The following is a 26,604-nucleotide window of genomic DNA, read 5'->3' as shown; positions in this document are numbered from 1 at the left end:
CAGATTTTTTCTATATCAAAAACAAACAGTAGCTAAATTATTTTTTTTTTAAATTGTTTATTCAGAGTGTCAGTTGAATTTATTTTACGGACCATGAGAAAATTTCTTATACATTACATTGACCCCAGCTCGAAAATTTTAAAGTCCCAGGATCGAAGTTTTTCGAAAAAAAAAATTGTTTTGAAATAACAGATCTCAACGATTCATGCATTTTGCATAATGCATCTAGACAGTTTCATGTGCATTTTTTTCATTGGTCACTCTGAGGCTCTTCTTCCCAAAGTCCGCTTGAAGTTTTGCCTGAGGACATTTTTCTAGAAGACAAAAACTCTATGCCCCAACTCTTGAATTTATCCCACGCATTTCATTGGCATCCTGATACAGAAGCACTGCAAGCTCGAGAGAAGGTTGACAGAGAAAGATGCAGAAGGAGCAAAAAAGCGCGAGAAGGCAAAGATTGTCAACGATTTGGAGATAAAGAGGGCGAAAATTGTGCAGCAGATCACCATGAAGGTACTTGCTAAAGTCGACAAACAGCTAAACACGATGAAGGAGGAATGTTTTTAATAGTTATGTAACACTATTTTTGCAAGGCACAAATAAGCATGTGGAAATTGATTTTTTTCTCATGTTTTAAAAATAAAACACCGGGAAATTTCACTAAATATCATCGGGAAAACCGGGAAAAAGCCGGGAAATTGAAAGTTGATATTGAGTGGCCACCCTGCATTTACTGAAAACCAGTATTCGATTCAGTGATTCGCGAAAATACAGCAAAACTATTTGCTGAACAGAAAACAGTAAATGAATGGTTGCTGGAATCCAGCAAAAGAATTGATATGTCAAAAAATTACGTCAAGCTGTCATTAGTAAAACGCGCCAAATCGCTGTGCAGCTGGTACGGGATCATCGCTAAGCTCCTGATAGCGAATATGGGACCATAGCTAAGTCCTTGTTGGGCTAGATGAACTTAAAAGTTGAAATGATAATCATACATCTCTAGTTCAATAGTAATTTGCCTATGATCCGATGGGCGGATGGAATCTGGTGCCTGACGGAAACATGGTTCCCTTGAATTAACTGGTTAACCAGCAAATTGATTTATGCTTTGCTGAATGAACAGCAAATTGTCATAGCTGACAACCAGCAAGTTGTATTTTGTTTTACCGAACATGCAGCAAACGACCTGTCACTTTTATGCAATTGAGCATTACTGAATAATTAGCAAATTTCATTTTGCTGAACAGATTGCTGGAAGCACAGCACACCAAATATCAGCAAAATTTTGGTGGTTTCCAGCAATGAAAATTTGATGTGCCGACTTTTTGTTGTTTTTCTGGTATCTATCCGCATTCTCTAGAGCAGCATGAATCAAATGACTTCACAAACAAATACATACAGGTAATGCAGAAATTCTGAGCTTTGGCAAACAAATGAATTAAACAACTTATATCTTCAAGATTTGTATTCACTGGGCCAATGGGTTGTGAAGCTCCCGTCTTATTTGTATAAATTATTGACACACTTCCATATTAATTGATGAGGAAGTTGATGACATAAAAAAGTTAGATATGTCAGCGAAAATAAGATAGTGAAGTCTACCGCTGGATTTTTCTAACTAATAAATATTGCAATTTTTTTTTCCCTTGTACTCTAACTTGTGTCGACGGAAAGCATGAGTTAGTTTCCGCTTGCAAATATTCGATCTGAACAGTGTAACCAGAAAACTTATATTTGTTTTTGAAATACAGTCAAATTTCGCTCGTTGGGCTATGTTTAGTTGGGCTACGTTTTAGTTGGGCTCCCGCTCGTTGGGTTATAGCCCAACTAAATCAAAGCCAAACATCATTTCTGATGACGTTGAATTTCGTTTGAGGGGTTTGTGGATGCATTTTAACGCAGAAAGTAGAAATAATTGAAATAAAAACAAATGAAGCTGAGTATAGATGTAAACAAACAATATTTTGATCAATTGTCAGAGAAACAATATAAGTTTTGTGCCTTAATAATGCAACGTAGAGCTATGCCTATTTTTGAAAGTATTTGAGAACACGTTATTATTGAGCACTCCTTTTTGGCTTTAAATGTGTGGCCTAAGTAAAACAAATTTCGAATTTGGCCCTATGCTGCGTTTGGCTCAGATTTTGACAGTTCGTTTGGCTCACAACATTCTCTCTATCTATTTCTCCATCTAAAGCCTGTAGTACACTCTTTGTCTAATGGTCAAATTTTTGACCTTCTGACATAATGGTCAAATTTATTTGACATCATGGTTGTTGTTTGCCCGTGTTTGCCTCATATTAAAATTGGAGAGTGACAAATAATTATCTTCGACCAAATTTTTATCTGTCAAAAAGTGCCAAATATTTGACGCTTGGTCAAAGAGTGTAATACAGGCTTAAGTTTTGCTAGTGCAAATAGACTTGTGCGATACTTATATTGACAGTGGCAGCTTTTCAGTGGTTCCGCCTCGTATCAACTAGCTGGCATCTCCATCCGATTTGCTTTGCTTTATCGCAGCCAACATCGCAGCGGTTCAACGATGTGTGGGCTCCACTGACGCTGACAGACAGCATTAGTGATGGGAAACTTATCGATAAGTGCTTGACATCGATATTATCGTTAATTTTTTGACGTTAACGATAATTATCGATATTATAAGGGTGAGCACAAGTCAGTGCGGCTGATTACTGGAGGAGACCCAAAAGAAGGAGACCTCACCTCCAAGTATGATGACAGTTCTACAAGGTATGCTATTCACGTCGATGCATTAGTATCAGTGATCGTTATGAACTTTTTCCAATTTTGTATGAAATTTGAAATGATTTTGCATTTTAAACTAAACTTATAAAACATACTTTCCTGAAAAGTTATAGAAATGATGTTGAAACATGTTTTATTTGTGGGGAATACATAAACATGCTGCGGTTTAGGTAAAATATGCTATTTTTCATCAATTTGCCGGTAACCTTTTGGCACTTTTTGTTTTTTTTTTATTGTAGTCTAATAGCGCTTCTAAATAGAGTCGCTTATGTTTCATACAGTAACAAAAGTCATGAGCTATGACAATGACTAAGATTATGCTCCAACTATTAGAAATACAGCATTTTTATATATATTATTTCGACATATTGTCGCAATTTTTCACAATAAATCTAAATTAATATCAATTTCTAGTGTGTTTCAACTGGAGATTCACTCTCCAATTAAAAAAATCAAATATAAAACAACATAAAACGAGAAATTTCCGAAAATGTTCCGAATTCCATACAAAAAACGAAAATTTTCATAACGAGATTTGTTTGTGTGCATGGATAGATAAAAATGTGGCATACCTTGTAGAACTGTCATCATACTTGGGACCTCACCTACCCTTCCCCAGGAGTTGCTTTTGCCGCTGGGTATTTGTTGCTATTCGACAAGATTTAGCATTGTTGGGGGTGGTGTAAAGGTTCCCTCCCGGATGTCACTGAGTTTCTGAGAAATAATGGTAACTAAAAAGGTATTTATAGGTTTTAGTTTCCTATGAACAGATGAATTCGACAACTCAGTACTGGAGAACTTTAAAAATATATCCAAACTTTTCGCACCATCTCATAAAAAGCAATGACACGAAATTGTAATAAAATGCATTTTCTTTGGCTTGCCAACTCTTATAATATGATGGACATGCATAGCGGCAGTCTATTGGTAATTCTCTGGTAATTGTTTAGTTTAACTTGGAACTGTTTAAGTTTAAAGTATCTGTTACCCAACAAACAATTTTTAGTTCAACTAATAAGCCAAATCAACGAAATTGTTACGCCAAAAAAAGTATCCTGATTTATACAGGGGGTGGAAAAAATAATTGAGATAAAAAAAATTCTCTCGAATTTTAAATGGCCAGAACTTTACGAAAAATGAATCAATTTTGATAACCAGTTTCATTCCACTGGCAAACAGTATTATATTAGTATTACTTGGGAACTTGGTGTGACCATCCTACACCGAAAATGTTTCGGATTTCAAGAGTGTGTGTCAAAGTGTACATTTTTGCAACGCATAGAACGTTTTTGGCAACTAAATTGTCTATCTAAAATACTTCATTTAAAAAAATCTGAGATCACCGATATTTTCTAAAATCATTTTTTGTTTTTAAAATTATATTTTTTTCAGAGTAGGATCTTAAACTAATTTTTTTTTATATTTTTGAAGTAGGCTGCCCAGATTTTGGCGAATTTTCAATCTTTGGCTACTAATGAACCTGAAATAAATTCTGATTTATTGACAACATATAAACCAATGTGAAATAGAATGTCAGAAAAAGTTCTACGCGTTACAAAAATGTACACTTTGGCACACACTCCGGAAATCTGAAACATTTCCAGTGACCCTTGGTCATGTCCAGTTCTCAAGTTATACTAGGAATCTAGGACAGTTTTTCAGTAAAATGAAACCTGTTTTGTCTGAATTGATTCATTTTTCGTGAAGTTTTGGCCATTTAAAAATTGACCTTCAAAATGAACTTCGGCTTGAAACTACTCCGTAGAAAGCACTCCCGGCGTAAAACTCAAAGACTTTCTAAAACAAACTGTTTAATTCGTCCGGTAGTTAGAATTATCATTCGCAGTATCGTAAGATTTGTCATTCAAGGCCTTAACACAATGGATACGTTGCGGCTGCGTTTGCGGCAATTTGACAGTTAGCCCATACATTTACTGTCAAATTGACGCCAACGCAACGCAAACGTATCCATTCTGTTTGGGCCGTTACTATAACCGCAATAACGTTTGCGGTAAAAAAATGGACAAAAAATTCCCGATTTCATGGGTTTCAAAATGGCGTCAAAAACAGACATCGTGCGGCACTTTGTGGACGCCGGGTATGCCGGTTCTGGCATCTAAAACATTTTGACACTATTGGACAATGATCAGAGCATCGAAAGAAAACCCGGTTCTGGTCGGCCAACGACCCTGAGTGACAAGAAGCTTGCTGATAACCAAAAGGATGCTGAAGAGGAGGTCCGAGGGAAAAGTGGCTAAATCGCTGCGTGCACTTGGCCGAGAGGTTGGTGCATGCTCTAAAACAGTGAAAAAGTATCTGGAGAACATGAACATGCATACAAGAAGCTGCAGTCCCGACCACTGGTCTCGGAGCTGCAGGCAATGACGATTCTCGATGGGAAGCAGGTGGGGGATATTGGGCGGATTCGCCAACTTCGGTACCACATCGATATTCAGCCGCTCCATCTCCTCCAACGATCGCTTCGAGTAGTTGGCCGACGTCAAATCTGGCCAGAACACCGTGTCTTCGCGCTTATGGTATTTCTTGATGAACGACGCAACTTCTGTCAGGCACTTCGTACTAAGGCTGTGCGAGATTTCGAATGATTTCGTATAATTTCGCAAAACTCGAAATTTCCCGAAATTTCGGTTTCGCGAAATTGCCGAAAAATTTCGTTGAATTTCGCTAAATTCCGCCTAAAATTTCGCGAAATTAAACTTCCAATTTCGACGATTACGAAATTTCGCGAAATTTCGGACCAAATTTCCGATGCACATTATTACATTATTTTGGTTTGTTCTCATTGCGACTTTAAATTAAATAGAATATATCTCAATAGATATCTGGTATACTAAGTCAGACATAGAAGAATCAACTCTCAGCTGGTAATTTTTGTTTTTAAAGACAAAACCGTAACATCATGCGGGAGGTATTTTTTATTCACGCAGAGCATAAAATTCATGTCATCACTGAAGTCATATTCGAGGAATATGAAGCCGTCCAAATGCGCTACAAGTTATCTAGTAATTTGTTTGTAGGAATAAATTTTACGCATCTTTTACGTACATCAAAATATGGTTATATTTGCAGCCCACAAGGTTAAAGAGGTCACTTTTTGTCTTTCGTTTAGGAGGGCATAGCAATTTCTGTCAAAACTAAAGCTCTGAAGCTCTATCTTACAGGCCAAATGTTCTATGCTACTCGACTTGTAAAAATTTTCAAGCGTTTTTTCGGATTTCTCTGTGTTAGAGGACTCCTCTTCGCACACCGTAGTGTATTTAAATGTGTTTTTTCAGATAGTTCATTGCTATCACTAGGCTGACCAGATATCATGCCTTATAGTGTGCAGACAGAGTGATCGATGTGTCAAGCAGAAAAAGTTGTGATTGCCTGAATTTTTAGTATTGTTTCAAAACACTCTGACTTCAAAGTCAGCATAGGTTTTAAAATTGCCAGGTCCCTTATCAAAACTATTTTAAACGTGTTACCAGAAAAGTATACTTTATCAATGAATGAATAAAAAGTACATGGTTCGCTCTCGTTGAACACATAACTGAGAAATGTTACTCTTGTTTTAGGGGACACAAAATTTTACAATGTCAAAAACAAGTTCAGATTATAGCATAAAAGTAATTCTGACTTTGCACTTGACGAATTTACAAGGTAGAAGAAAAGAAAGGTTAGAAAGAACGAGAAATAAGAGAACGAGGATGATTACGAATAACTTAATTGAGTAAAGAGAAAACTATTTGTTTGCTGCATTACAACATTCCATTCTAACTGTAAATTGGTTGAAAGAAAAATAATTTTTGGTTTGTTTCAAAGGGGCCGTTCCCAAACCACGTAGTCATATATAGGGAGAGGGGGGGGGGAGGTTATCAAAAGACCACGAAAAATCACGCGGGGGGTGTGGGGGTTAACGAATAGACCACGTAGTCTTTTTTCTTACTTATAATTTATTATTGCCACTAAGTCAAGACGAAGCTTTCGCAGTTTTTTAATTGATAAATTTATTTGACACGGCCAATTAATAAGTTTCACGGAAAGTTTGAGAGTTGTCAGCAATTAACTGTAATCAAATTTTTGAAATATATTTCAAATTTATCCGAACGAAGAATATTTTTTTTCGTTTTTTACAGGCTTTGCCTTATATGGCATTTACTTCTTTAGAATAATAGTTCTATTTTGCAATGCGTCGGGATTTATGTTATTTTTCCTGGAAGTATATTTCAATACTCAACGACCGGTAAAAAAAATCAACGTTTTGGTCTTAAAAACAATATATAAGACCTGGATGTTCGTGAACTGAAGGAAGAAAGAAAGATGTTTATATTTTGTTCGACATTCAAAAACTTTGTAATTTATTAAAAAAAAAACTAAGTTACAAATCCGATACCTGAAAATCACTAAAAGTAAGGTTTCACTTATTATCAACTAAATATTTTTCTAGATGATTCCTAGATGACAAATTAACAATGCTTAAACAAATTTTATTTATTTTGATACTCAACAACAAATTAAAAATCATTTTGAATATACTCAACAGAAAAGCGTATTTTAAATTACTTTCAGGTAAGGAAATTATTATATTTGTTAAAGACAATGAAATATTATCAAAAATTAAACAACCATTATCTATTTGTTATTTTGGTTTAGAGAAAATGATATTACTGAAAATTCTATTCACAATTTGCGCAATAACTTATAATCAGTTTTCTTGAACCTTCATTTTTTTATAAATTTGTCATACTTTATTGAACATATATTTGCAGAAAAGGATCACAAAACATAAGACCACAAAAGACCACGGGGGAGTAGGGGGTATAAAAGGGATCAAAATATGACCACGTAGTTTGGGAATGGTCCCAAATGCATTTTATTATTTTTGGTGTCGCAGAAACTCACAGGGCATTTTTTTTTAGGACAAAATAATTTTCTACAACCTTACCAGAGACACTAGTTATGCCAGTCAAACAAACCGATTTAGCTGACAAAATAATTTTTATCTTCAGTTGGACACTCTGTGGGTAATTAAGATATTTTTATAATCGAAACAGTTGGTTTGATTGGCATAGTGCCTTTGGCAAAGTTGTAGATAATAATATTGTCCTTCCAAAAATAAACATGTTGTAATTTTTTTTTAAATATAACTTTTTTTTGACTTCTTCATCACTTCGGTATTTTTTTTGTAATTTTCATACAAAAAAAGAGATTTTTGAAAAATAAGCTTTTTTATATTAATTTTAATGTTTCTTTTACATTAAAAAAAATGAATTTTTTAGAGTTTTTTTTATCGGAAAGATAAAATTACTGTCTAAATCTTTTCCAGAGACGTCACACTGATCAAAAAACTTTTGGCTCTGAAAATATTTATAATCACAATAACCCTCCCAAAATAGCATTTTAAATAGCTTCCCTGCCGGTACCCGCATAACTGTCCCATACTGATTTTGGTCACTTTTGAGTTATCATCAGGAATCGACTTAACTGTTACCATATTTTCTGGAAAAAAATTAAAATTGATACTTTTGTATCGAAAAACATGGAAAAAATACCAAGTTGTTTTTGTCCCATATTGAAAGTACCCGCATTACAGTCCCACTGCATAGTGGTGCAAAGTGCAAACATATAATTTTGCTCCAGATTAGTGTACACTAAGGTCGCTTTTTACGCGGGTTTTTTACGCGGATTCCGGAATTTACGCGTTTTTTTTTTACGCGGATTCCGGAATTTACGCGGTTTTTTTTACGCGGATTCCGGAATTTACGCGGTATTTTTTTTTGCCCGGATTTCGGTTCCCCTTCACTCGGAATGCAAAATTAACGATGGTTTTTTTTACGCGGATTCCGGAATTTACGCGGTTTTTTTTACGCGGCACGTATCCCCCGCGTAAAAAGCGACTTTAGTGTGTATTGGATTATTTTAGGCATATAGAAGTATGTCATTTAATTAACTAGACTAATGTTGTTTTTCTGTAGTACAACCTACGTTGCCAATGATACTGCCGGTTGCTGGTTGAATTTATATGTGATGGGACAAAATATGCGAGTATTTTTGGAATGTACCCGCATATTTTGTCCCATTTTGTCTTTTTTTCAAGTTGTATAACGTAAAACCAAATCCATCCATGGTTTTTTGTTCTCAACGATAAACTTGTGCTGCCATGAAACTGTTATGGTCGTTGGTTGGTATTAAATCGCCGTTTTCTCAACATGTTGTATTTCATTATGGGACAGTTATCCGGGTACCGGCAGTTCTCAGCCTATAGAAACGTTTATGCAAGGTTTAGGTCAAATCTAAAATGACAAAAAATATTGAAACTGGGACATTTTTTGTGGAACTGCTCAGTTAAAAAGTAATTTTAAGTTATATTAAAAAATGTGCAAAAATACAGTAGGTTTCCGTTTTTGGCATGTTCCGTTTTTGGCATGCTCCGTTTTTGGCACACTCCGATTTTGGCAACAAAGGGTTCCGTTTTTGGCAACATTTTTTAGTACATAGTATACAATGATTTACACAACAAACTGAGCTGATTTTGACACCCGTTCTAGGTTGAAACTGATTCAACTGAAACTGAAAACATCTTACGCCTGATGGTTTCTAACGAGCTCAACTACCAACACAATTGATATGCCGCACAGTGGAACACTTAGAACATCTAACCTGATCATAATTATTTTAATATTTTTTTTGCACTGAGAACGTATCATATAGTGATAACCAGGCCCGGATTTGAGAGGGGGACCAAGGGAGCAAATGCCCCGGGCCTCTCGACTCGAGGGCCCCCCTAGACGAAGTGAAGACCTTTTTTTTTGCTCGTCACCTTCTAGCGGTTGTGAAGGCGTAGCACAACAAAAACAGGCCCCACGAAAAAATCTGCCCCGAGCCCTCCAACGCCCAAATCCGGCCCTGGTGATAATAAAAACTTATGAGTGGATCTGGGCATATTTTTGCATAGAGTAACCCACCTAAAAGTGATATATGCCCGTTCTTATAATAAATCCTAAATTAAGTCATATTCGGCTCAAAATTCATCCAAATACTTTAATTTATCATTAAATGACTTTTCGGTACACTTTTCCATCGTTTGACAAAGTTTCATTCTTGTTACCATGGCTATAAAATTATTTCTGTAAAAATAGAGCGATAAAACACGAAACCGGAATAATCCGGAAGGTTTTTTCTTCACCAATATAACCCAAAATATTAGCACGAACACCAGAGTATTTGGAAAGAAAACCTCACGCGCTAAGTACCCATTTCTGTTCGATTAACCTTCTTTAACAATCTCCATCGCTGTTATATTTACAAATCGCTTGTTTATCTACGAAACGTTATATATTAGCTAACGGTATCAAAGCGTAACTATCATCCACAAAAAACTGTTCAATTGTGGTCGGTTCAAACCTCTCGTTACGACCGTAAACATAACTTTTGGATGTTGACAAGCTGTCAAATGATCAAGCAAACATCATGCTTCAAAATGAAACACTACACAACAAAGTTGACTTACTTTGAGTTTTTCACTTTTGCTCAGGTTTGAAACATATTTACTTCTATGTGTTCCGTAGACATATGCTTAGTAAGTGGGGACTGTTCTGTCAATAATTTTGTAACGATGGAATTCCTCCACGAGGTCTTTTGTCTTCTTTTTTTATGTTTGTTTACACGCAAAGTATATGTTTTTCATAATTTATTTCAAATAAAGCAAGCGTGATTAAATGCAGAGTGATATTTCACAAAGGGCAGAATTCAAATTTTGAAATTCAAATAAAAATTTATCAAAAGACTAATTGGTAGCTGTTACTCATCAAATGGGTAAAAATTTTACAAAATAAAAAATCGTGAAACTTTTTCAAATTTGGGTGATTTTTTTCTTATTTATGGGTAACTTAAATTTAACGTGTATTTGACTCCAACTGTAAACAACGCACTGTCGTATATAACAGGTCTGGCAATTTAAAACCAGCCGTCTTTTACACTCATTTGCTTTCAAATGGAACAGAGAGTTTGACGTGACAGACACTGTTGTACAAGCGCTGCGAGAGAATAAAAGCGACGACAAATTTGAAATTTGTTATTACTGTACGTTAGATAAGACGAATTTTGTTAAAAACGCATTTAATCATATAAATAAATAATTTTCATAATCATTTTGAAGTCTCAAATAGAATTTATTGATGACAAAAGAGGTTTCCTTTTTTGGCACGGTTCCAGTTCTGGCAACTGAAATTTAAAATTTTGTTGCCAAAAACGGAAACCTACTGTATTGAAAACTTCAAAGTTTACAGAATAGTGAACTTAAATTTTGTTTTCCTCGAATTGATAAAGATGTCACTTAGTCTTGTCTGACTAAACGGTGTTAAAAAAAATTCAATAACACTGGTCGACAAAAGCGAAAAAAAAGTTGCCCTCCAAAGGTTTTACAGCATTTTAACCATTCCTGTGAATTTTGCTGCTTTTAGAGAATGCAGAAATGCATCAGAAGGCCGCCGAGGAATTGCTTATCGGATTCGTCGCTTTTACGTTTGCAAAAAAAAAAAGTGAAAAGTTATCTTTGCTAGGGACACCAGAACTCACAGGAATGGTTGAAAACCTACCTACCATCTCTCATGTTTTCCAGTTCGAGCTCTAGGACAAAACTTGTATTTTGAATGATGAAAGTGCTATGAAAGAAGGATTACTATTTTGAACATACTTGCATTCAAACCAAAAGAATCAGTTCAAAAGTTTATTAAATTATTATTTACAAAGACATTTCGAGTTTGACCTTTATATCATTTGTATCTATCGCGCTACTATTACCTGCAATATAATCTGTATAAATAAATGCATCAAGATTTTAGTTTTTAACATTTTTGATTTTCTCGTCATTGTCGATTTATCAATATCTGAATACCTGCGTTACTCTTCGTCGACCAGGTAAGCTCCTTACGATCAGCTGCTGAAGGGTACTTCGTTAGCGTACGCTCCAACGTTACAAATCATTGTAATGCTATGTTTCAGAAACGTTTATTTATTTTTCGAAATTTCGCGAAATTTAGAGACCAATTTCGTTTCGTCTCGAGAACTCGAAATCCACCTTGATTTCGTTTCGACTAATTTGGCGAAACCGAAATTAAGGGTTAATTTCGTTTCGTTTCGTTTCGACACCAGAAAAGCCAGTTTCGCACACCCCTACTTCGTACTATAAATTTCCCTGTTCACGGTCAGCCCGGAGCGAAAGCAAAGCAACTTTGACATCCCTTTCTCCGGTAAAGGTAAAATACGAAGAGCCCTGCTAGTCGTTGCCATCCAGGGTGAGATAGGTCTAGTCGTCCATCACCACTGCCGCGTCGCGATTCACCGGGAAAATCGACTTAACCATCTTATTCAACCGCTGTTGCTGCGTCATTGCCTGCAGCTCCAACCACTGGACGGGACTGCCGCTTCCTGCATGCATGTCCATGTTCTCCACACTGTTTTAGAGCATGCACCAACCTTTCGGCCTCTTGTCGCTCAGGGTCGTTTGCCGTCCGGAACCGGGCTTTCTTTCGATGCTCTGATCGTTGGCCAATAGTGTCAAGATGTTGTAGATGCCAGAACCGGCATACCCGGCGTCCACAAAGTGCCGCACGATGTCCGTTTTTGACGCGGCGGGGTACCATTCTTTGAACGCGCACACTTCTGAACGGAGTAGCTTCACTTTTTTCGCCATCACAGTTTAAGTTTGACTGATAGAACAGTCAATTTTTTTTTGCTTACTCATGGGTTACTATGATTGATGATGCATGAGTAGTTTCGTCAGTGCGATTAAAGGTAAACCCATGAAAAATCGGCAATTTTTGACCATTTTTTCACCGCAAACGTTATTCGACAAATGCAACTTTGCTATTTAAATTCGTTAAAAACAGAGACAGAGATGGCCGAAATAGAATGGATACGTTTGCGTTGCGTTGACGTCAATGTGACAGTAAATGTATGGGCTAACTGTCAAATTGCCGCAAACGCAACCGCAACGTATCCATTGTGTTAAGGCCTTGAATGACAAATCTTACGATACTGCGAATGAAAATTCAAACAACCGGACGAGTTAAACAGTTTGTTTTGGAAAGTTTTCGGGTTTTACGCCGGGAGTGCTTTCTACGGGGAACTTGATCTGTGAAATAAACTTTACCTCGGTGCTCACTTCCTTCGTGGGGGAGGTAAAATACGAAGAGCCCTGCTAGTCGTTTCCATCCAGGGTGAGATAGGTCTAGTCGTCCAATACCACTGTCGCGTCGCGATTCACCGGGAAAATCGACTTGACCATCTTATTCAACCGCTGTTGCTGCGTCATTGCCGAAGTTCGTTTTGAAGGGTGTATAATAAGGGAAATAGGGAACAGGCAAAATTCTGTCAATTTTTAAATGGCCAAAACTTCACGAAAAATGAATCGATTCTGACAAAACAGGTTTAATTTTACTGGAAAACTGTCCTAGTTTCCTAGTATTTCTTGAGAACTGGACGTAACCAAGGGTCACTGGAAATGTTTTGGATTTCCGGAGTGTGTGCCAAAGTGTACTTTTTTGCAACGCGTAGAACTTTTTCTGACATTCTGTTTCACTTAGGTTTATATGTTGTCAATAAATCAGAATTTATTTCGGGTTTATTGGTAGCCAAAGTTTGAAAATTCGCCAAGGAATCATCGAGGAATGCATTTATTAAGTATGGGTGTTGATTTTGGCGGTTTTTTTCCCTGTTGGGTACTAATTTTCTTTGAGCTTGCAGCACTCTAGCAGAATTCAATCGAACATTGTGGGTGTGTAGGTCTTATTAAACCAAGCAACTTGCAAACTTGCGTTTGAAAATTTATCTGGATTAACATTGAAAAAGGTCAGCTTATTTTCAAGCGGATTTTCTCTAAAAGGTTATTTATGCAGATTTTCGAATTAACGTGGTTTTTTACGCGAATTTTTGAATTAAAGCGGTTTATCAAGCGGATTTCTGAATTAACATGTTTTTAACTGTATTTGAACCTTTTTCTTATAAATCAATATATCTTAGTAAAAAATATCTGAACTTTCCTTCAAAAATATAAAAAAATGAGTTAAAGATCCTACTCTGAAAAAAATATAATTTTAAAAACAAAAAATGATTTTAGAAAATATCGGTGATCTCAGATTTTTTTAAATAAAGTATTTTAGATAGTCAATTTAGTTGCCTAAAACGTTCTATGCGTTGCAAAATTTTTTTTTTGGCGCAACAATTTCGTTGATTTGGATATTTAGTGGAACTAAAAATTGTTTGTTGGGTAACAGATACTTTAAACTTAAACAGTTCCAAGTTAAACTAAACAATTACCAGAGAATTACCAATAGACTGCCGCTATGCATGTCCATCATATTACAAGAGTTGGCAAGCCAAAGAAAATGCATTTTATTGCAATTTCGTATCATTGCTTTTTATGAGATGGTGCAAAAAGTTTGGATATTTTTTTAAAGTTCTCCAGTACTAAGTTGTCGAATTCATCTGTTCTTGGGAAACTAAAAACTATAAATACCTTTTTAGTTACCATTATTCCTCAGAAACTCAGTGACACCCGGGGCGAACTTTTACACCACCCGCAACAATGCTAAATCTTGTCGAATAGCAGCACCCAACAAATACCTAGCGGCAAAAGCAACTCCTAGGGTAGGGTAGGAGAGGTTTCCTACTTTTGGGTCTCCTCCAGTAACCAGCCGCACTGACTTGTGCTCACCCTTATAATATCGATAATTATCGTTAACGTAAAAAAATTATCGATAATATCGATGACCAGCAATTATCGATATTATCGATAAGTATCGATAAGTTTCCCATCACTATTGCTAACCTTTTATATCTCTGAGCTTTTGATTTCCGAGTTGTGGTGCTCGCGGTCCTGTAGACCGCAAATACTAAATAACACTTTTAGATAATAAACATGCTGATTAAAGAATATCGTATTTGCATGCCGCTAACTGTTGAAGAGGTAAATTTTTTCACTTTTCTCTGCATTAAATTATAATATGGGTATTCATGTCGAGCTCGTATACAAATACCCAGCCGTAAAAATACTCACCTCCATTGACGAGTAATGGAAGATACACAGTTTACGGCTGATTATTTGTATACGAGCTCGATGTGAAGGCCCCTAATATAAAAATTTTAGTACAAAACTGGACAGCTGTACATGATAGCACGACATAGTCTTGAACAATCAGAAGCGGGAAATGGTATCAAAGTTATCGAAAATAAGGAATGTTATGATCATGAACATGGATTGGGACAGTATACTGAAAAAAGGATTCATCTCTCAAGGTATGTTATCAAAATAGCCTCAATTCGCTCGTTGAGTCACAACTTTGCCATCAAACGAATTGTATAAATGCCGATATATGCTCACTGTTCTTAAAAAGATTTCGAAAATTGAAAATTCATTGCTAGCTCAATAAGCTGTTTCTGGTATATAATGTTGCATAATAACAATGTTTCAAAAATGAAGAGTGTTATCATTTATGAGCTTTTCAACGCTTTCCAATACATGCTATCTTTGTAGCCAAAAATTCTGATATCATTAGCAATATATCGGAACACGACCTTCGCTGTCTCTCGCACAAATATTGAACGTTTACAATGTTGCCTAATCCGATGAATTACCTATATGAGCAAATCACGGAACATTTTTTTGGAAGTTTGTTTGTAATTATTTATCAAACAAAGGAAAACGTAAAAAATATGTAAGAAAACATTTCTCGATTTATAATTCTGTTGGCTTTGCAACACTGCACAATGGACCAGAAACCAAATTTAGGGGGAAATTTGGGTCTAGAGATCTATAGCAACATTTTAGAAAAAAACCTTATTCTAAAAAGTTGTTACATATGATAAAGCGCTTATTAAAAAAATATCAAAAATTAGGGTGACCAACATTTTCAATGCAATCAAGTATCTAACTTTTTTATTTTTGTAGATAGAAGAAAAATTTGTTCTACAATGTTATAGCTCCATTAATTTAAGGTAACTTTGTGAAAAAAAGTTTTTCTCTATCTTTAAAAACAACCGATTTATATTGAAAAAACACATTTTGCGCTCTAACTTTTTTATTTCAAGTTTCATCTCGAAACTGTCTGAACGACTTTTAGAGCTTTTTAGGAGAAACAATTTGCAATGCTTTTTTTTTATTCTCGCTTGTTTTCCGTCGGTCTAGTTCCGCCACTGTTGTTGGGCTGACATCGTAAATATCTCAATTTTACTGAAAGTTGTTATTTTTTATCAAAAAATATGCGTTTTTCATTTGTATGTCATTCTTTTTGGGGCAAACATAAAAAAAAATCTCTTGGTCTCATTTTGAAGGGCATACTTGACTCTATAAATGAAGGAATTTTTAAAAATATGTTATTTTTTTAAATTTGGGTAAATTTAATTTAAAAACAAGACGAAAATTTCAATAATTTAATACATTATGCATATAAAAGCACCCAGATTTATTTTTTGGTATTTTTTCTTATAACTAGAAGTAATTACTTTTGACTTGACCCAAAAAGATTGAAAATCGATCAACTGGTTCAAAAGTTATGAATTTTTTGAAATGAAATACATCGAATATAGCCGATTTTTATGGTCACCCTATTTCGGAGCTAGTCCCCTTAGCAACCCAACGAAACAATACGGGTTTGATTATTTTCAACATAGATGCATCCCTGCGATTTTGAGCACAATTGAAGCACTTTGCGTGACCAACTTCGAAATAGGGTAACCATAAAATACGACTGTGTTCGATGTATTTAATTTAAAAAAAAAATCATAACTTTTGAACCAGTTGATCGATTTTCAATCTTTTTGGATCAAATTAAAGGTAATTATTCCTAGTTATGAGAAAAAATACCAAAAAATAAATCTGGGTGTTTTTATAAGCATAATGTATAAACTTATTGAAATTTTTGTCTTTTTTTCTATTCTCGCTTATTTTCCGTCGGTCTAGTTCCGCCACTGTTGTTGTGCCAATCACCGACGCCCAGGGAGGCGACTCCACCCAGGACCCTAACTCACGACCCGTTAATTAACAGACCGGGGCCAACAGCTTTACTTCCTCATGCGATGGAAGGCGTGATCCCAGAGATTTTTCGCCTCAGAAAATCTCGCGATGTCGGCTAGGATTGAATTTAGACCAATTTGGATCACGCCACTCCACAACCATCGACACCTATGTCGGCGTTGGGATTCGAACCCAGGCATCGAGCGTGGTTGGCGGAGACGTTACCAACCACGCTAGGCCCCCGCCTCGACATTTTTGTCTTATTTTTAAATTGAATTAACTCAAATTTAAAAAAAAAAACATATTTTTAAAAAATCCTCCATTTATAGAGTCAAGTATGCCCTTCAAGATGAGACCAAGGGATATTTTTTATGTTTGCCCCAAAAAGAATGACATACAAATGAAAAACGCATATTTGTTGATGAAAAATATTAATAACTTTGAGTAAAATTCAGATATTTACGATATCAGCATTGCAAATTGTTTCTCTTAAAAAGCTCTAAAAGTCGTTCAAAGACAGTTTTGAGATGAAACTTGAAATAAGAAAGTTAGAGCGCAAAATGTGTTTTTAAATATAAATCGGTTGTTTTCAAAGATAGAGAAAAACTTTTTTTTACAAAGTTACTTAAAATTAATGGAGCTATAACATTGTAGAACAAATTTTTCTTCTATCTACAAAGATAAAAAGTTAGATACTTGATTGCATCGAAAATGTTGGTCACCCTAATTTTTGATAATTTTTCAATAAGCGCTTTATCATATGTAACAACTTTTTAGAAGAAAGTTGTTACATATGATAAAGCGCTTATGAAAAAATTATCAAGACCCAAATTTCCCCCTAAATTTGGTTTCTGGACCATTGTGCACTGGAATACAAGCATAGAATTTTTTATCAAATTTATTACCCTGTTTTTTTCCTGCAATAAAACTGAAACTTGACGTGGTGCATGGGCTTATAGACAAATCAGTAAATGAACAGCGATCACATTCACTTCTGAAAGTGGGTAAAATATATGTATATATATGTGCATGTATGCGTGTGTGTATGTATATGTATGTATATATGTATATGTATATATGTATGTATATGTATATGTATGTGTATGTGTATATGTATGTATATATGTATGCATAAATGTTCTAAAATTTTAAGTGGGTTAGCGGGAAACAATTATACAGAATGTGATTCTTGCGCTGTCCAGAAGTGTTTTATTTCAATCAGAAGTGAAACCATAATAAAAGAATTGCACATGATAGTTAGAGTGAACAATGGTTTGGTAAAGCACCGTTACAAAAAGGTCATGCATCGCATGCTCAAGTGCAATTCGTTTCATGACTTAGCCATTTTTTGGCTGCCAAGTCTACAATATTAAACAATTCTAATGTAATAATAACTCAAACGCCCGAACATTTGCTTGGCTAAAAGCTAATAGTAAGCGAACCATACTTCAACCATATCTCCCCTCTCTTGCTGTTTCTTCTACATGCATATTCAACTACACTGCCTACACTGATAACTCAATGTAATTGTGTATATGCGTGAATGCAGATGCCTATGAACATATGCTAATGAAGACATGTATCTGTATGGATTATAGTCACTGTATTTTACTAGTCTGGCGGAGTGGGGAACCATGCAACTGGCAACCCACTTTTTCACGTTAAAATCCTGACACCACTGGATATAATTCTTGTTGCATATGACTTCTTTGAAAGTAAACATTTGATGTGAAAATGACAAACAAATGTGAAAATGTTTATAACAAATGTAACAGCAATTGGCAAAAGACAAAGAAACAAACAAGTTTACTCCGGTTTCCAAAGAATGCGGAGATTAGAGGAAAATGGCTAAAATTTTGCGAGTTACCTGATAATTCATTTATTCGTTGAAAGAGAAAATTATAAAAAAAATCATTTTGTTTCGATTGAGCATTTCCCGTACAATAGAACAGCGTGAAAAGCGACAGGACAGCAAATCTATGGCAGTATAATGTTATCAATTAACAACTAATTATAAAAAGAGCACGTTATCGATGCGACGAAAGAAAATATTGCTTGTGATTTTCTCGCATGTATAAATTTAACATTATTGTGATATCATTAATTCATTCATTCTGTGCCGAACACGCATCAGTATCGGACGTGTGATCGGTGATCGCTCCGATAGAATATAAAACAAAAGACGTGTGAACAAGTGTTGGCATTGTTTGCCTGGTCGAGTGAAATAAATCCGGGTTCAAGGTCGCGCCTTTGTGCAACTGTTTCGCATCGTGACTACCAGCTGGTGCGTAAGCCGATTTGGCTGCTGGCTGAATTGTGCTACAGCAGTGGACGAGACACAAAAGAGGAAAAAGAAGAAGCCATCAGTTGACAGTGAGTTGTATCGCTGTGTGGAGTGATCTCACACCTGGCTCGCTGCTGGTGGCTGTTTGGTGCTGCTGGCTGTAACGGCTGCAACTTCGAACGATCGGACAACCAACCTTACTGGAAGGGAGAAGTAAAAAGGTACGTGCTCTTGTCGGCGCTAGTGCGCTAGACTTAGCGGGATGGATGTAGATCCCTCGCCTCCCGCGCCACCATCCCCGAACCCCTCTGACCCTGACCCTTCTGTTACCCCCTCCCCTGTTCATTCTTCAGTCCCCCTCGCCCCAGGCTTTACCCAGACGGAGCCCAGGGCAGCTATGCTGTCTATTTTCGGCCAAAGGCGGGACCGAAATCGAAATAGTTGAACCTCTTGCAGATTTCTAAAGACCTGACGAAGGAGTACAAGGGCGTGACCGAAATTTCCAAGGTCCGGCCTAGCAAGCTCCGTGTCGTGGTCAGTAACCTGAAAGAGGCCAACGATATAGCTTGCTCTGAGCTCTTCACACGCGAGTATCGCGTTTACATACCCGCACAAGACGTGGAGATCGACGGTGTCATAACCGATTCGAGTCTGTCCGTCGAGTGTATACTGGCAAGTGCCAAAGGGTGCTTTAAAAACAAAACCTGTCCCGATGTAAAGGTGCTCGACTGCAAGCAATTGCGGTCAGCATCGATCATCGGTGGCAAAACAGTATACACCCCGTCAGACTCGTTTCGAGTTACGTTCGCCGGGTCAGCGCTACCAAGCCACGTCTCGATCCACCGGGTTCGTCTCCCTGTGCGATTATATGTGCCTCGCGTCATGAACTGCCTGAATTGTAAGCAGTTAGGCCACACCGCAGCCTACTGCTGCAATAAGGCACGGTGTGGCAAGTGTGGGGAGAATCATGCGGATGATTCCTGCAGTAAAAATGCTGAAAAATGCATTCACTGTGGGGAGAGTCAGCATGAGCTCTCGACATGTGCGGTGTACATGCAGCGCAGGGTTAAAATAAAGAGGTCTCTCAAAGAGCGTTCGAAGCGCTCTTACGCTGAGATGCTGGAGAAGACCGTTACCACTTCTCCCATTACATCAAACCCTTTTGATCTGTTGTCCTCTGATGAAACCGATTCTGACGATTCACCAGCGGGAACATCTTATGCCAATCCTGGGGAGTCTAGAAAGAGGAAAAATATTTCCTCTCCTAAACTTCCCAGAAAAGGTCCTAAGATTTCTCAAAGTGAAATGAAAGTTACAAGCAAACCAAACAGTGTTGCGGAAAAACCGAAGCAAACTCCTCCTGGGCTTGCAAATTTAAAGTCCCAGAAGGAGTTCCCAGCACTGCCAGGAACATCTAAAACCCCAGTTGTTCCTTTTGCACATCCAGTTGATGAAACAAACTCTGGATTAGTGAAATTTTCTGACATTGTGGACTGGATTTTTGAAACTTTCATTGTACCCGATCCAATTAAAATTTTTCTTACAGCATTTCTCCCAACAGTTAGATCATTTTTGAAGCAGTTGACTGCCCAATGGCCCCTCCTTGCAGCGATTGTATCCTTCGATGCCTAACTCAACTGCGTATATGAAGGATTCTATCTCTGTCTTACAGTGGAGTTGTAGAAGTATTTTACCAAAAATTGATTCGTTTAAAGTTTTGATAAATAAAAACAAATGCGATGCATTTTCCCTTTGTGAAACTTGGCTTACTTCAAATATTGATCTCAACTTCCATGATTTTAATATTATTCGCCTTGATCGAGACACCCCATATGGAGGAGTACTTTTAGGGATTAAAATGTGCTATTCTTTCTATCGTATTAACCTCCCCTCGATTCCAGGCATCGAAGTTGTCGCATGTCAAATGACAATACAAGGTAAAGAGCTTTGTATTGCCTCAATATATATTCCTCCCAGAGCACAGGTTGGGCAACGGCTGCTCTTTGATTTAATAGAACTTCTTCCCTCGCCACGTTTGATTTTGGGAGACTTCAACTCTCATGGCGTGGCTTGGGGTTCCCCTTACAATGATAACCGCTCCTCTTTAATCTATAACCTTTGCGATGACTTCGACATGACTATTTTAAACAACGGCGAAATGACACGTATCCCGAAACCTCCAGCGCGCCCAAGCGCTTTGGATCTATCCTTATGTTCGACGTCGCTACGGTTGGATTGCACATGGAGGGTAATCCTCGATCCTCACGGTAGCGACCATTTGCCTATTCTTTTTTCAATTAATAACGGGTCAACTCGCATGCGACCAGTTGACATTCCGTATGACCTCACACGGAATGTCGATTGGAAGTTATACGAGGAAATGATTTCAAAAGCGGTCGATTCGATTCAACATCATCCACCACTTGAAGAATACAACCTCCTCGTGGGCTTGATTCTCGACGCCGCGTTGCAAGCCCAAACGAAGAAATATCCCGGCGTAACGATTAAAGAACGGCCTCCCACTCCGTGGTGGGACCAAGAGTGCTCCGATGTCTACACGCAAAGATCCGACGCGTTTCTGGCCTACCAGAAGGGAGGTATACCTGGCGACTATTCACGGTATTCGGAGCTTGATACCAAGCTTTAAAGCTTGGCTAAAGCAAAGAAACGCGGATATTGGCGTCGGTTCGTGAACGAGACGTCGAGGGAGACATCGATGAGCACTCTTTGGAACACAGCCCGAAGAATGCGGAATCGCGTAACGGTCAACGAAAGCGACGAGTCTTCAAGTAGGTGGATATTTGATTTTGCCAGGAAAGTATGTCCGGACTCTGTTCCTGAGCAAAATATTGTTCGTGATGCGTCTCCGGGCCACGACGCGATAGAATCACCTTTTACGATGGCAGAATTTTCAGTTGCCCTCCTGTCCTGTAACAATAACGCGCCTGGGTTAGATAGAATCAAATTCAACTTGTTGAAGAATCTACCCGGCACTGCCAAGAGGCGCTTGTTGAACTTGTTCAATAAGTTCCTGGAGCAAAACATTGTACCGCAGGATTGGAGGCAAGTGAAGGTGATCGCCATCCAAAAACCAGGGAAACCAGCTTCTGATCACAACTCTTATAGGCCGATTGCAATGCTATCCTGTATCCGGAAATTGATGGAAAAAATGATACTCCGTCGTTTAGACCATTGGGTCGAATCAAATGGCCTACTATCGGATACTCAATTTGGCTTCCGCCGTGCCAAAGGGACGAATGATTGTCTTGCGCTGCTTTCGACAGATATTCAGCTGGCGTATGCTCGCAAAAAACAAATGGCGTCTGCGTTCTTGGACATTAAGAGGGCTTTTGATTCCGTTTCTATTGACATTCTTTCGGGCAAACTTCACCGACAAGGATTTTCTCCAATTTTTAACAATTTTTTGCACAATTTGTTGTCCGAAAAGCACATGCATTTTACGCACGGCGATTTGGCAACTTTTCGCATTAGCTACATGGGTCTTCCCCAGGGCTCATGTTTAAGCCCCCTTCTTTACAACTTTTATGTAAATGACATCGACGAATGTCTGGCAAATTCATGCACGATAAGACAACTTGCAGACGACAGTGTAATCTCTGTTACAGGAGCCAAAGCTGCCGATTTGCAAGGACCATTGCAAGATACCTTGGACAATTTGTCTGCTTGGGCTTTACAGCTAGGTTTCGAATTCTCTCCGGAGAAGACTGAGATAGTAGTTTTTTCTAGGAAGCATGAACCTGCTCAGCTTCAAACACAATTAATGGGTAAAACGATTTCTCAGGTTTTGGTACACAAATATCTTGGTATCTGGTTCGAATCTAAAGGCACCTGGGGTTGTCACGTGAGGTATCTGATGAAAAAATGTCAACAAAAGTGAATTTTCTTCGTACAATAACCGGACAATGGTGGGGAGCCCATCCAGGAGACCTTATAAGGCTTTACCAAACAACGATATTGTCTGTTATTGAGTACGGGTGTTTCTGCTTCCGCTCCGCAGCAAACACACATCTGATCAAACTGGAGCGAATACAATATCGTTGTTTGCGTATCGCCTTAGGTTGCATGCAATCGACCCATACGATGAGTTTGGAGGTCTTAGCTGGAGTACTACCATTGAAAAACCGCTTTTGGAGCCTGTCTTCTCGTATTCTTATCAAATGTGAGGTCTTGAACCGTCCCGTGATTGAAAATTTTGAAAGGTTAATCGAACTTAATTCTCGAACCCGTTTTATGACATTGTATTTGCATCACATGTCCCAAAATATTAACCCTTCTTCGAATATTCCAAATCGTGTCGACTTATCAAATACTTCTGATTCTACTGTGTTTTTCGATACATCCATGATAGAAGAAACTCGTGGAATCCCGGATCATTTACGCGTGCAGCAGATCCCAAAAATTTTTTCCAATAAATATCGAAACATCAACTGCGACAATATGTTCTACACTGACGGATCACTTCTTGATGGGTCCACTGGCTTCGGTATTTTCAATAACAATTTAACCGTCTCCCATAAGCTTGATAATCCTGCTTCTGTTTACGTCGCAGAATTGGCTGCAATTCAGTACACCCTAGGGATTATCGAAAAAATGCCCACGGACCATTATTTCATCTTTACGGACAGTCTCAGTTCCATTGAGGCTCTCTGATCGATGAAAAATGTTAAGCACTCTCCGTATTTCCTGGGGAAAATACGGGAACATCTGAGTGCTTTATCCGAAAAATCTACTAAGATTACCTTAGCGTGGGTCCCTTCTCACTGCTCGATACCGGGCAATGAGAAAGCGGACTCTTTGGCTAAGGTGAGCGCAACAAACGGTGATATTTATGAAAGACCAATTGCTTTTAATGAATTTTTCGCACTTGTACGTCAGAATACGATCATCAGTTGGCAAAATGCTTGGACCAGAGGGGAATTGGGAAGGTGGTTACATTCCATAATCCCCAAAGTATCGACGAACCCGTGGTTCAAGGGGTTGGATGTAGGTCGGGATTTCATTTGCGTGATGTCCCGGCTTATGTCCAATCACTATAGATTTGACGCGCATCTCCGTCGTGTTGGGCTCGGGGAAAGTGGTATCTGTGCCTGTGGTGAGGGTTATCACGACATAGAGCATGTGGTTTGGTCATGCCCTGTACACCGTGACGCCAGGTCTAAATTAATAGCTTCCCTGCAGGCCGAAAGTAGGCAGCCGGCTGTTCCTGTTCGTGATGTCTTGGCGAGCCGTGACCTATCCTACATGTCCCTTATATACGTTTTCCTGAAATCCATCCACGCCCCAGTTTAATCCTATTCCCTTCCGCCTACATCCAACCAAACGACAAGAACACGTTAAGACCCCGGATCCGGAAACAGCAACTAGACCCGCACGATACTCTCAGGTCCCGAGGGAGACAACCCAATATGCCAGTCCGTAATATCTTGGCCCAGCAGCGGAACATATTTAATATGCTGCTTACCTATGGCGATGGAAAACCATCAAACAACAAATCAGTGCTTTTAATGCAAAACATTCTAGCTTTAAGTTAGATTTAGTTTCAGCTCGTAGTCGGCAGCGAGGATAGAAAATTTGCTTTTAGTTATTAAGATACTTTAGAAAGTAAGCTACCAGATATAATTGGCGCCGTTAAACATTAAATTGTATTTGTGCCGTGTGATGAAGAAAAAAAAATCATTAATTCATTACAATAACTATTCTCAAAAATATAGCAATTGTCACAAAAAGTCCAATTATTGAGTCCAATTATTCTGTATCTTTTAACGGCACGATTACAATACTTCAAATGCGAAAATCGACGCACTATCGACTGGTTCCCGTTTTGACAGTTCACACTGGTTCCCGAAATCCAGTCCGCCAGACTAGTAAAGTATACAGTGACTATAGTATGGATGTGTCTATGAATCTGTGCATATTTGTGTAAAAATGCATGTATGTATGTGCGTGCGTGTATATACATGCATGTGTGCACATGCGTGTATGCGTGTGTAATATGCATGTGTGTGTAGGTATGCATGTTTGCGCATATATGTATGTGTATGTCGATTCACGTATGTGTGTATATGCTTTGGTGTGCATATATGTATATATGGGCGTATGTATGTATGTATGCCCATATGTATATGTATGTGTATATGTGTGTGTATATCCATGCGTGTGTATTTATATGCGTGTGTATGTATATGTGTATGCACGTATGTGTTTGTATGTATATGTGTATGCATGTATCTGTGTGTATGTATGTATGTGCGTATGTATGTATGTTGGTGTATATATATATATATATATATATATATATATATATATATATATATATATATATATATATATATATATATATATATATATATATATATATATATATATATATATATATATATATATATATATACACATATATATATATATATATATATATATATATATATATATATATATATATATATATATATATGTATATATATATATATATATATATATATATATATATATATATATATATATATATATATATATATATATATATATATATGTGTGTATGTATGTATCCTTTTCTGCGCTTCCCTAGCGTTCTTCCTCAGGGCAGGATTATGTCTGTCCGCCAACCAGTTTTGATTGGCTATGAATGCATTCTTCTTCGCTTCATTTCTTCGAGGAGTAGGGGGGGATCTCGTGGCTTGTAGTACCGATGTAGCGGCTTTTTTTATAGTTGTTTCCAAGTTGTCCCATACGATTTCGGGGGAGTCAGTTCTGTTGGCGCTTTGTCTCTCCAATAGCCAGTCAACCTTCTGCTGGTATTTTGTTCTTACTTCTTCGTCCTTCAATTTATCCAAGTCGAACCGCATCCTTTTTGGTTCGTTTTGGTTAGTCCTTCTGTTCGCTTTTCTGTTTGTTTCCTGCCAGGACCCCTGAGCACCTGCGAGATCCCATTATAAATAAGACTGGGAGGATTCTTCTATTGATGACGTTTTCATCGCATCGAAACCCTGCAGAGATGCTCCCCATGATAAAGAGATCATAAATTTTCTCCCCCCTTTAAAAAAAAAAAAACTAGCGAAGCTGCCATGTGAGGTTTGCGAAGTAGTGTCTTACCTTCCTCAATCTCAGTATTGTGCTTCAGTATGCATTCAATCATTTTGTGGTCACTAGTGAGATATGATGAATAATATGCTCTTATTCTTGGAATTTAAAAAAAAAATCATTGTTTTCATAAGGATGTGATCCAGCTGCGAGATTGACTTCCCGTTTGACCATGTCTGATTGACAGAGGGTGAGTTGCTGAACGTTAGGTAGTTTTTCATGCGATGACTGGCTAGGAATGCTCTGAGATCCAGGCCATTAAGGCTCGAGTAATCGTGGAAAAGATTGGAACCGATTGGTTTGCCTTCTTCGGTTAAGTCCTTTTTCCCAATGTGAGCATTCATATCACCAGCTATGATGATTTTGTTGCTCATGTTCGCAGGAAGGGAGAGGATAAATCGAGATAAATACCCAAATTCGTTTTTATTGGTGTTTGTCT

General features: G+C 37.6%; 1 protein-coding gene across 1 annotated transcript in view; it reads left to right on the top strand.

Moving 5' to 3' along the window:
• Positions 1-14,576: 14,576 nt before the first annotated feature.
• Positions 14,577-26,604, top strand: part of LOC129731409 (cytoplasmic phosphatidylinositol transfer protein 1) — a 162,740-nt gene continuing 150,712 nt past the window's right edge. The window contains exons 1-2 of the mRNA XM_055691392.1: positions 14,577-14,734; positions 14,915-15,063. Coding sequence (XP_055547367.1) covers positions 14,687-14,734; positions 14,915-15,063 — 197 coding nt within the window. The 5' untranslated portion in view covers positions 14,577-14,686. The remainder of the gene's footprint in view (positions 14,735-14,914; positions 15,064-26,604) is intronic.

Source organism: Wyeomyia smithii, chromosome 3, assembly GCF_029784165.1.
Source record: "Wyeomyia smithii strain HCP4-BCI-WySm-NY-G18 chromosome 3, ASM2978416v1, whole genome shotgun sequence".
In the NCBI taxonomy this organism is placed as follows: Eukaryota; Metazoa; Arthropoda; class Insecta; order Diptera; family Culicidae; genus Wyeomyia; species Wyeomyia smithii.
This window is presented reverse-complemented; position numbering and strand designations above follow the sequence as displayed.